This window comes from Convolutriloba macropyga, chromosome 10 (assembly GCF_964194025.1).
Source record: "Convolutriloba macropyga chromosome 10, txConMacr16.3, whole genome shotgun sequence".
NCBI classification, from domain to species: Eukaryota; Metazoa; Xenacoelomorpha; order Acoela; family Convolutidae; genus Convolutriloba; species Convolutriloba macropyga.
The window spans coordinates 54,028,606-54,042,034 of record NC_134477.1 but is presented as its reverse complement, the minus strand read 5'-3'; the positions used below and the strand labels follow the sequence as shown (position 1 = coordinate 54,042,034).

The following is a 13,429-nucleotide window of genomic DNA, read 5'->3' as shown; positions in this document are numbered from 1 at the left end:
GACCTTCCAAAAAATGCAAGTGCTCACTCAATTTTAGTCGCCTAAGTGCATTACTAACAGCCTTTGTTGTATGAGAGTCCATCGTCGAGCTTGAAAACGTTTAGAGTAACCGTAATCGACCTCAATATTGGTATTAAAAACTATTTTAGAGACTCCAGTAAGTCATTTATTTTTGATTTAAAAAACACATCAGGCAATTTATCATAAACGTCGATATTAATTCGTTTTAAAAATGACGTCACGTACATGAAAACTGTTAAGAGAGCACTGGAAGAGCGGCATACAAAACCAATTAAAAAGCTTTTTTGAGGTTTGTTGCGTGAACAAAGGTTAAACGAAAAATGACCATCAGACGACGAAAAAAAACCATGATAACCGCAAGATTCGTACGCTCAGCTGACAACTTCGCTGTTACAAAAAAAACACGATTGGTAAAATTGCTACATTTGTTGTTCAAATACTCTCACAGATTTATCCTGCTATTAATGAGTTTCTGAATTAATTCATTTTTCCAGAAATACTGATTAGCTATTTCATAATATCACTAACCATCATAATGTTTTCATATTTTGACTTATCGAGACTTTCAAGTAAACAAGGCGTATGGATGTACCTAACCGTATATGTAAAGATGCACATGACAACGATGATTACTCAGAAAATAAATGAGATCTATGTAAAATTTTCGAGAGCTGCCCAGATCGAAACTATACCAAAACAAACGGTTCTCGATAAACGTCACATTAGACTCTATTGCTTTTAGCTATCGATAAACTATTCCAATAATTGATATCCTCACAACAAAAAGCGATAACTGGCCACCGTAGCATCAACCTCACAGGAAAGGTGTCTTAGAATTGTAAGAACTAAAAATTTACCATTTTACAAATATTTCACGTTTTCCACCGCGGTTGAATATGATAATCTCTATTAGCGCCTTTGTAAAATTATGATGGCATATAACAATTTTAATGGCGAGTCCCGCTCCTTTTAGGCTATGAAAAAAACCATTAGCAACAAATAAAACACGTATAAATGGTACACGCAAATTTAAGAAAACGTCATGATCTCAAATTGGATGTAAATTCGAAGCAAGAGGTCCATTTTTATGTTTTTCTATCGTTTTTGTTTATCTATCAAATCTTTACTTATACTAAGCCAGAATGCCTAACCTGAAAACTAGTATTTTAGCTTTAACTTAATACCTGTTCAGATTAGCTGCATTGCTTTTTTATCAAATACTTTATTTTCCTATTTTAATATCGACTTTTTAGTACTTTTTTTTGAAACTTTGTCTGTATATGGAGTTACCAAAAAGAGACCATTTTATTACCACACCTGTTAACTCAATGTTCTCAAAAAACTGTAAACAAAAAGTTCAAGGTCATCATATTCTTGCTGAACAGATAATCAACAGCCACTGTCTCGTGTATGATAAAAACAGATCAGAACATGTCAAAATAGAAAAAAGCTGGATGACAACCCGATTTTTCTTATAACAACCTCTGTTGAGTTTACATGACCCTGGTTCTGTTTCTCAATGTTCGAGCTAGGGTTATCTACCGTTCCATACAAACCATCGTAATCCAATGCGCACACTTCTGATGACGTGTCGGACTCGCGGGTGAATTCATACAGTCCCTCGCTATTAATTTGTTTATTGCAACAAAAACAAAAGCAGAGACCAAAACAACCATTCAACAACAGTTTTGCGGCAAAGAAACTATATTGCACAGGACAAAAAAGCCATGAAAAACCAGTGCAGCAGCTAACAAGACTCACTTTGTTATTCTCTAAGGAGTTGTCAAGATATTCTTTACATATCTCAAACTGCTAGAGGAACTGTGATTGCTGAAAAGGCGCAACCGGAGCTTAGTTAGGGATAAAACGTTACTCACGACCATGCAAAATTTGTTAGTTAGAGACCTAGAGTATTATAATTGTTCTTGCTAAAAATGATCATACTGAGAATTATTCGGAAACGTTTATTGTTGATAGAAAGTAGAGGGTTATTCATTTTGTTGAGCATTCATTTTTACGGGGATAAATTTGCTTTTTATTCACTTTGGAAGTTGTGATTGAGACGTCAACTACGATGGTTTACATCCCATTATTAAACAAAGATCGTTAAAATATCAGTGCTTTGCAAATTACATTCTCAATTTAGAATTATCATGCTCAATGCTGAGAGGTCTGCAAGAAGCCGTGCTCAATTCAATTACATCAATATCGACTGTTGAGAATTTCGTGCGTTCATTGTGCATTTTGTAGATACACATGGCCAAAATAAGTAGAAAAGCGAAACTTTAATCAGCCCCAAATACGTGCCGGAATGGGTTTGGGAAGTTTCTCGAATTTTGTTCTGATCAAATGTCCGGGGGGGGGGGGGTCTTTCCAATTACAGCCCCCGTCACCCTATAATATCTTTAATTGTGGAGGTGGTGTTTAGGTGTTCTAACTCTACAAAGCTGCGGGGCTATAATGGGAAAGATTATGTAATGGTTGTGAGTAGTAAAAATAGTGACCTGGTAACTTTCTCTATCTCCCCCTCCTCCTCCCCTGTCAGTTGCTGTGTTGTGTCCACCACTACTGCTGCTGTTTGAGGTTGTTAGCACCGACAGGGAACTCGCACGCTTCATTCTAAACACCAAACTCACAAATACAGTAACTCTTTGAAACTCTTTGATTTGATAATCCAACAAGGCGGCTCGGTAATGTGCGTTCGCACATTAAGTTCCGACCCCGCTCATCTACATTTTTCACTTAATTGTCTACCAAATGAGGAAGAGATAAAAAAATTATTATATCAACATATCGTTCAACAAACTACTAAAAGAATAAAACAATCTACTCTAGAGGGCCTATGAGACATGTGGCTACAATAATATGACTACCAGAAAAGACGGCAATAAAAATCAAATAGTTACAAATATTCATTACGACCAAAACTCATTGTCCATTTTTTGAAAACCACTAATAACCAAATCAAAATGGCATCAGATAAAATTTATACTAAGAACATTTACCGGTACATTTTTGGGACAAAATATGGGACTTTTCCTCAATCCGACTTGGCAACAAGTCGACTAGAAATGAGAAAAAGAGGCAAAGTTTATTAAAACATTCCTTTTTTTTAAAAAAAAAAAAGAATTAAATTCGAGCTGATCAGAAACATTACGCATCAAATGAAATCATTGAGAGAGTCTTTTAAACCTCAATAGAGAGCGACTGAGGCCTTTCATCATCCAGGATATGTCATACGACTACAAAAAGAACGACAAATACAGGCAAAAACGAAAAATTTGCACGTAAAAATTATGCACAAAAACGATCTCCCCCCAATCAATTAAATATTCAGCTGATCACTAAAAACAATAAAAATCTTCATTTGCATTTTTGCAGCTGACAACAATTGTAAATCAAATGACGCCCATTATTGTGATACTGCGAAAAGAAAACAAAAACCTACAAAAATGGGCAAATGTACAAAAAACACGAAAATTGGTTTCATGAAAACTGGTTGTTCCAAGAAGAAAGACCATTTGAGGAAAATAAAACCTTTATGAAGAGCACACTGTATTTCAATAGATAAAAGTTGTGAATTGTATATAGAGATGCTTAGCTACAATTTAACAGAAATAAAATAGGCAGATCTCAAAAATCTATCACTTTTTTCATTAAAAACAAATATTTTCAAAATTAATATCCAACAAAAGCTTAGAGTAGACTAAAAGAGTAGACAGTTTGTCTTGCAACTACTTGGAAAACTAATCGCGATTGTTATTAATGAGACTAAATAATAAGACTGTAAAATAACATTAAGTACAAGCTGAACTAATAAGTTTCACAAACAACTTTACGAAACCACAGTTTTGAAGCCATTCAATTTATAAGATTTTAACCGCGAGAATATATCTTTATTTGCGTCTCCTTTGTTCATCATAACGTCTTTTTGTAAAACGACTATCACAAAATGACAACAAAAAGAACCACAAAAACTGAAAAGTAACCAAATTTCACAAAATTCTGCTGAAACAAATGGTCTAAGCCCTGAAGACATCATTTAAAACGTTTAAACAACAGAAAAATTATTGTTGGATTCAACAAAACATTAAAAAGAGCTCTAAACAAGGAGGCTAATTTACGAAATTGATACAATATAGTAAAAAAAGAAGAAAACGCAAACCAAAAAAAAGTGAAAAGTTGAAGAATACTATTACTCTATTTTAAGAAATTTAATTCAAAATAACCATTAGAATCAAAATAACCATTAGCTATCTACTGATATCAAATATTAAATTCATTTGTTTATCTATAGTTGGCCACTGAGACCTTTAATTACACAATATTTGGCATATGACAACAAAATTTAACAACAAATAAAGTGCAAAAAAAAACTCTACAATTTTTGCAAGAGAACGGTGGCGCAGCCCTTCAAACCATAGGTTATGAAAACAAAAAATATTTTCAGTTTCAGATGTTGTAAAGCTTTTTTCAGTTAGATTGTTAAATAACGTGACAATTTACAAAAGAAGCAAAAACAACAACAAAATTGGGCAATTATGCACAAAAACCAGAAAATTTTTAATGTCAACTCGTAGTACCAAAAACAAGAAAACCTTCTGTTAAAACAATCGGCCACGAAATCAGTTTTTATTCTATAAGGAGGACTGGGTGACCTGTACCTCCTGAGAAAAAGCAAAATGTTGACTAAAATAATACAAAAAATTGACAAGTTAAAAAAATCACAGAAATTTCTTTTCATGACAGAACAAATACTTTCAATAACATGAGAGACATTAGGTAACAACCGAATGAACATAAAAGGTTCACCTGCACTTCTTTAGGAGGAAATTTAGATCATTGAGTGGTTAAACTTAAAAATCACACTGCCAAAAGAAAAACAATTGAAGGCAAAAGACAAGAATTCAGTTAAATTTTACTAAAACTCTTCCTCAAAGCCATAAAAACCCTTTGGTTCTCTGAAAACAAACTGTATCTACATTCAGCCTCAAATTTACGTAAATTGTAGCTGTCATTAACGATGCCGTGAATAAAACATATGGTCATTAATTAACATTAAAAAAACAAAAGCAAAATATTTTGAAAAAAGGCAGCATCAGAATAAAAACCAAAAAGTCTCTGATTCTAAGAATCCAGGATATTATCGAAACTCTCCCTGATTTTGTTGCGCGCCCAGCAAACCGACCAAGTGTTCCAAGTGTTTGCGAATTAGACCAATTGTTGAGTGGAGTTCTTCAAATATTAAAAAAAAAACAACGATGCATTTTTTATAATTATCGAGTTAAATCTGCAAAAAACGGCAAAGTTTTAATTCCAGAAGACTGTCATACGTAGCCTAATTGCACCTAGCGCTCTTTCTGAGATTAGGGACTCTGTGTTAATGTTTCTAGGTCACTAAGTCTGGCAAACTTTAACAAAGTGGACCAAAAACGCATATTTTGTGCCATTTTGATGAAAAAAGTTTGAATTTTGAAAATATTATCAAAAATTTTAGCCAAAAAAACTTAAATCAAACAATTCAGCAACGCTCTTCTATCTCTAACGGTAACAACAACAATCTGCCGCTAAAAATTTCAACTTATTTTGAATTATATTAGCGAAATTGTGCCAAATTTTACCAAAAATTACTGAAAATGTGAACAAAAACAGTCGAATGTTCACAAAACTTTAAACCTCGATAACTCCCTGTAAAAAACGAAAATCGAAAAAATCTTTTTAATTCCGTATTCTACGGTGGACGGGCTTTTTAACGATACCACTCACAATTCTCTACGATGAATATATCGATCGGCCAAAATTGACTGAACAAAAAAAACCCAGTTGAGTATATAGTTCCTCCCTCCCCACTAAAGAGGGGGTCGGAACAATTATTATCGATCTGACGGTCTTGATCACCAAGTAAACTGACCTAGTTCATATTTTACTTAATTACACCTAGGATCTCTCAAGAGACATATAATTATTTCAGATATCTGTGGGGTGACATCGCAAAATGGTGGGATCAAATTGCAGGAATCGAACTCTTAGCATGCGATCCTCCAATTTGGATTCTGGCGATAAAGAAAATTACTACCCGGAGAGATTCATTGCGACATAAAGATGACAGTAGTTTCATGAAGTAGTTTCCCAGGAGCGATAGTCTGTTATGGGGATGAACTTATCAATCTTCTGCTATTTTTTTCATAACCCACATCATCTCTTTTGAGAACTTGAAAACCTACACCAAGCGTTTCCAAGTTCGTGCAAGAACCTCAACCTCAATGCTAAGGTCTGAAAAGTGTTTTTGTAGATCTTGAAAGTGTTTACGACGGTAATCGCACTGGGCTGTTGATATTCTACGAGCAATGGATAATACTCACCCTCCCCCACCCTGGGTAGCCATTTGGTAGGAACTGTGGCCCATTCCACCTGGACCGTAGGAATCATTGGGAGTGGCAGCTGTGGATCTGCCGAAAGCCTTGAACAGTTTAGTGCTACTCTTCTGAAGTGACTGCCTCAATTTAGTCAGAGATCCCGCCCTGTACATAGAGCCATCGCCATTCTGCAAATTAAACACAACCCTAGTCAAGCCCGAGCCAATATCTATTAAGATAAAGTAAAAATTTCAGCAAAATGAATGGTTTTTTTCATCTGGGTAAAAATATGAGCAAAAAAGTTACCAGAAATCTGCGGAATTCGATTAAACAGTTTATCAAAACATAAATGTTGGAAAATGCCGAAACCGTGCAGTGCCAGAAGTTCACATATATACAGCCAGAAGTTAAAACTAGCAAGTATAGGGTACATGGCACTGATGAAGTCACTGAGAAGTCTGGCATTCGTAGAAAACTGCGTAGCGGTTTGGAAGTGAAGAGTTTAAGTTTACTTTGCATGATATAAAATTTGGCTCGCAATATACATAGGAACTTCTGGCACTGCGAGGATCCGACATCTTAAAACTTGAATTTCAAGCCCGCTTGTACTACTCTGCAGACGGTACTTCGACCCAAAAGGTACTTCGTACAAGTTAACTCCGTCCCACCGTAATAAACGAGCTAAACGGCAGAATTTCTTAGAGATTTCAACTAGAGTCACGTCTCCTCTACTTAAAGATTGCTGAATCTTAATTCACTGTCGCTGGAGGTTAAACAATCCAAACATTGGCTAATAAACAGAAAGTAGGTCACAAGATTCTGCTAGCCGATATTACTAGGAAAAAGACCACCTGCTTTAATGAGCTCAGATTGCCTTTCTGAGTCAAGAAAAAGCACAAAATGTAAGAAAAAAGCCTAAATGTAAAAAATTAATGGACTCATTACCATCAGTGATGCTGTGGATGGTTGAACAAGCAGACTCAAGGATCCAGTGAAAGCAACAGGACCAAATCTCACGACCAGGGCTATATTGGTATATCCATCTCATTTTACTCCGCTTTATACATTGAGAGTATTTGCTCAAATTTTCTGGATGGATTCGAAATTCCATTCCGTTGAAACAGCGAGTGAGATAAATCAAAATAAACGTGAACGTGGTGACTTATGTGAAACGAAAAACGTGATCAAAACGTATAACGAATTAAAAACTGGGAATTCGATATTGGGCGAAAACTCGATTAAGCGATCGGGGTTTTTGCAGTCATTACGTGAAAATCCTCAACTAAAGCTTTGCGGAAACTGGGCTTCATAATCTACTAGATGCTGTAAAATTGTTAAGTGTCCCTAACAGACGTCTTTACATGCAAACGAGTTTTTAAAAGTACATGCCAATTGTATAATTTTTTCAAGGTTTTGCTTTACTCGGTGTCATCACAGCCAATTTTTGGTTTCAAAAAAATAAACATACCCAGAGGATTGCCGGAAAATAGCCGCCGTTGATTCCCATAACAAGATTAGGCTTGAAAGAAGAGAAAAAATAAATGATAAAATAATTTTTGTTTACCAACAATTTTAAGTGCCAACTAATTTGATGTCAATTTGGAGCTGAAAATACTCCTGTTTCGTAGAGAGACCACACAGGGGCTGGTATCAATAACAATAAGCATTAGAGATGGTAAATAAGAACAAAGTTTGAGTAATGGGCATCTAAAATTGTGCTTTATGGGTTTATTCCGCTTCCCTTTCTGATTTTGTTTTTTGATACTGACTCTGTTCACTTTGAATTGCTTTGCTGAGCAACTGCTGTCTAAAAACACTTTTGGCAGAATGAGAGAAGAGTGAAACTAACCTAGAAAAGTCAAAAAGATTTCACGCAAAATGTTGAACAAACTGAACTAAGGTAAAGCGAAAAAACTTAAAATTAAAGTGAAAAAAATCAGATCAAAAAAAATTTAAAAAAAAAAAACAGAAAATCAATGTAAAAATGCCGCATGTGAACAAAAAAACCACTAGCGAGAAAAGAAATCACATCGTAAAATTGCCCAAAATTAAAAAACTGGATCAATGTTTGATTGGTTTTAGAGCTATTTTTCATAGAAGTCAATTGTTATAGTCATTTAATTACATTATAATACCAATTGGCTACAAAAAATCCAGGCGCCTAATTGAATTTCCGCCAAAAATCCTCAATTCTTTCTCATTTTAAGGAATCATAAAAAATCACTCGCCAAAGGGAATGAATTGCTGCCACAAAGAGAGCCAATTTTTGTTAATTCGAAAAAGTTCGACTCGAGTTGAGAGCAAAAATGAGTATCAATGAGGGTTCAAATTAATATTCAAATTCAAAAACAAAAATATTGCTTGAACTCAAGTTCAAATTGCGATTTGACCTCAAAAACTTGCTAATTTCAAATCTTACCACAGAAGCTTCGACCAGCAAAATGAATAATCGAGTGAACATTGGCTTAACGATGAAGCTCAATACAAAAATATTGAATTTCTCATTTCATTAAATTTATTTGCATTTTGAAAACAACCTGAGGCCAAAATATGAGTTAAAGCTGAGAGTGATGCTAGCTATGTGTGAGGAAAATGCAATATTTTGAGTTTTGTTATTTTGAGGAACTGTACTTAAGAAAAGCAACAAGAGTAGGACGGGGTTAGGACAGTTGATCGAAAGGACTGCGTTGAAATGGTCAATTTTAATGAAACTTTTGAATGTCACCTTTGTGAAAAAATTGACACGTCATGAAAAATTTTTTAGCCGTGATAGATCGATATCAAGTCCAAACCGCCATACCAGCAAAAGGTCACGACCCCCGAAGTACAGTCAAATGAAGTGATTACAAGTTATGCGCTATTAGTTGGGGGGGGGGTTCAAATTATCACATTTTACCCAAACTCAATTTACTTTCCTTTCGATTTACTGTCCGTTTCCCAAGATGGGTATCAGAAATTGCGCAAGTCCGAGGACTGGGTTAATTGCCGACATTTTCAAACTAGCATACCTGATTTCACTTTCGAGACTGAACAAAATCCAACAGTAACAATTGCAGACTGAAAACGTGATCACAGTAAAAATTTGTCGCTTAGGGAGAATTACATGCTATCAATATCATATTTCACGTAAGACCAGAAAGGAAAAATTTAGATACTTTCTAATGAAATCAAATAAGATATGGTTTTCTATTGCTTTCGTGAAAACTTATTCAGGGATTAAAAATTTTATATGAAATAATATAATATGGTACAAAATATTAAACCCATTTAAAAACTGAAACATTTGAAGTTTTTTCAAAAAAAAAATCAAAATGCTTACTTTATTATGGTCGTCATCCTTGATTATTAACAACTAAAACTACTCAAAAGTTCACGCCACAAGACCACTAACGTTTCGCTTCACTTCCTGTTTCGGGGTGACCAAAATAACTACTCCAAATTGACTTTGAAAATAAACATAGCCGACTAACCTCGGAAGAATTGCTCTCGAACGACTAGCAGGAGCTCAAATCTACTACAGACTGCTTCAGTAAGGGGTAACTAAATTGACTTAAGGAGGTTTCAAAAGACGTCTTCAGCTATTATATACCACTGTAATCAATAATTTAATAAAAAATGAAAAAAAAACTTTGGCGCACTTTTCTTTTGATTTTTGGTAGTGAACTACCGCCACTTGGGTCAGCTGCTGACATTTATAATTGAGAGGGAAATTGATATCACGCAAAACGAAAAATTCAGGAGCGTAAAGTAACTCGAAAGATCAAAAGGGTCAAGCAAAAATTTTGCATAAAAAACAGACAATTACGTTTACAATAATTGATCCAAATTTCGCTTGACAGCAAATAATAAAAAATGTGAACAGATCTTTTAAAAACAGCCGAACACATCATAAAAGAAGCTTAGAAGGGAAAATTTTACTTAGGCCACAGCCAAACGTTACACAAAACAAAGTAAATTATTCTCTTAGTTCCTTTTTTAGCAATCACTTTAAAGGCGAAAAACTGAGGCAAAACTAAAAAAAAGAACAAACTTAAAAAATGTTGTCCTGAAAGTTGCAACTCTAAAACTTGCAACACCAAAACGATGGCTCTTAACATATATTTTAAAACTTTTCTGTTCAAAAATGACAAGATGCACAAAAGATGAAAACGCATAGCTGGCAGATTGCCAGAAAATAGCCGCAATAGCTTTGTAGATCTGCAGTCTCAAAAATATAGTCAGAAAACAGACCAAAAAGAAAATTCTTTTTTATTAAATGCTGAGATGTTATATTGTGATAAAGAATCTTTAATTTATTTCTGCTTCTATTAGCTGCTCTCAAATACCCTTCAATTACAGTGACACACACACTTACTTGACCTAATGTTTTTGACTAAAAGTCAAGTCAACTTGAGAGTAAGTGGGTCATTTTTGAGAGTGCGGTAATTCACGTGCGAGGTAATCACGTGAATGAACAAAAAAACATTCCGCTAGGAATAAAAAGTTACCTGTCATTAATGAGACTAAAAAACAAAAAGAACTACAGAAACAAAAAAAAAATCAGGAAACCACATATTTCATGAAGACAAATTGCGTCAAGCCTTAAAAACCATTAGTTGCTTTTTGAGGGGATTAAAGAGCTGCAACTATGCATTTTTAGAACACTCTAAAGAATTATTTAAAATATTTGTACACAAACCGATGAGAAAGCAAAGTCAAATTGTCGCAAGTGAAAAAAAAAAACGATCTCAAGAACCAAAAATCTGTTTAAATACTTTTCCCGCACTTCACTTTAAAAGCAGTTTGAAAAATTCATGCGTTAAACTACTCTTTTCGCTTTTCAACTCCAGCGTGATTAAAATCAGTACCCGAATTTGATTTCTCTATGACAATTTGGTCAAAAAAGTGTAAACAGATATTAAAAAAAAGACAGCGCACCAATACAATTAAAATTCTTTGAATTGTAAAAAAAAAACAAGAGAAGGCCAATAATAGCCTGCGCTATCTCTTTGCGGCCTTTAAAACGATACAGCGTCCAAGTAATTAAAATCATTAGCTATAGCTATCACACAAGAATCCTAAAAAGACTCAATCATATCTTGCCAGAAAGCCTGACATTAGAGAGCCTAAGCAATAGGACATCAAACAGAACATAATTTTCGGGCCAAAGAACAAAATTCTTTATTTTAATAACAGAACGTGTCAAAAAACAATTAACTGTAAAATGATGAAACCTCTAATTAGCTTCGCCAAAAATTAATTAAAGGACAATTAACCCCAATTTTCAGACTGAGTGCTGATACCACTAAAAAGAACAAAAAGTACATGTGAAACTAAGAACTCCATTAAAATTTTTGAAAACACATGTCAAAAGCATATAAACCAAAAATTATCACAGAAATATTAAGATCGCTGATGTTTCATTAAAAAGTCAAGAGTTTCTGTAATTAAGGAGACTAAATGATAACAACAAAGAAGTACGGGCAAAGCTCAAAATGGTCGAAATGTTTTAGAAATCAACTTGTCTTAACTTTGAAAACAAATGAAGTAATAAAAACTAATAGCCACCTATTGTAAACTTCACAGAAATCAACCATGTACAATAACAGCAAACGAATTAGAAGTTAACATTATTCATAAGAAAGAGTGAAACAGAAGTCACAGTGCCCCACGTGAAAGAAAATTACTCTAAAAAACCTAAAATCTGTTAAAACAGGAATCAGTCACTCACAATTAAAAGCAGTTTTGAAAAACTTCACACTAAACAGTACTATTTTTTCGCTCTTACTTCTCCAGTGTGACTAGAGACCACGGCAATTTGACTTTCTATTAGAAAAAAATCGAAGATTAACAGATCTTTAAAAAAACGACAGCGCCAGAATACAATTAAACAAAAGCTCAACAATCAGCAATCGCTATTGCAGGTATGAGAAACTTCAGAATCAGAAGATAATTTATTGTATAGTGGAGCCTTTTTGTGACCCAAAAAAATCTGGGCATCTAAAACTTTATGGGTTTTTCATTTTTATTTTTGAATTTGTTATTCGACATTAACAATGTTCAATTTAGATTGCTTGCAGAGCACCTGCAGCTTAAAGCACTTTGAGCAGAGCGATCAAAGAATCAAACTATCCCAGAGAAAGAAAACGATTTCACACAAAATGTAAGAAATGTAAAAATTAGGTAAAACAAACAATGGCTTGTTTAAGCATATAAAAGCTAGGAACGCAATCATACACAGCCGAGATGACGCGGCTATTAAACAATAGGAGTCACGTAATTGCAACACATCATTCCCCATTAAATTTAGCATTAAAAAATTAGCATAAATAGAATCATAGCTGGCAGACTGTCAGAAAATAGCTGCGATAGCTTCGTAGATCTTTTGAGAATGAGGCAAGTCAAGTGTGGCCAAAAACAAATGACGTCACTCGAGCAACTCAGTCGAATTGGACGAATAAATGAACAAAAAGCAGATTTGAAGCGATCGTGACGTCATCTGAACGTAACAAAAATCTTGACGGAATGAAAGAACCAAGAGAAGCCCAATGATAATTTGCTATCGAAGCTATTCAAAACATAGCATAGAATGAATTACTTTAATTAAACAAAAGCAGCCAACTTTACCAAACATAGCCCAGTAGCAACGGACGAAGAGCTGAAATTTACTGTAGCCTGCTTCAGACCGGGAGTTGGTAGCCAGCTCGGTGATTTGTTCACGAGGGGGCTTCAAATAATATTTTTGTAGCTTTTTATAGACCGAAATTGTAAAAAATGAAAGAAATTCGACTCAATGCACGATTCATTTAGAATTAAACTGCAGTCAACTGAGTTATAAAACATACCCGGCAGATTGCCGGAAAATAGCCGCCGTTGATTCCAATAAGCATGATTGGGATTGAACGAATAGAATATATTGAAAAAAAAAAAGATTTTTGTACAAAAACATTTTTTAAGTCCGATTTATTTTGATGGCATTTCGCAGTTGAACATACTTCTGTTTCTTAGAGAGAGGCCACAGGGGCTACTATCAATACCAATAAGCATAAGAGATGGTAACTAAGACTTATAGG

The 13,429-nt window shown here is 34.4% G+C and overlaps 1 protein-coding gene across 1 annotated transcript in view; it reads right to left on the bottom strand.

The window, feature by feature from the left end:
- Positions 1 to 1,833: 1,833 nt before the first annotated feature.
- LOC142348076 (uncharacterized) overlaps positions 1,834 to 13,429 on the bottom strand; it is a 51,754-nt gene continuing 40,158 nt past the window's right edge. Inside the window, exons 9-11 of the mRNA XM_075399241.1 lie at positions 6,384 to 6,565; positions 2,526 to 2,640; positions 1,834 to 1,851 (exon numbers count right to left, since the gene is read on the bottom strand). Coding sequence (XP_075255356.1) covers positions 1,834 to 1,851; positions 2,526 to 2,640; positions 6,384 to 6,565 — 315 coding nt within the window. The remainder of the gene's footprint in view (positions 1,852 to 2,525; positions 2,641 to 6,383; positions 6,566 to 13,429) is intronic.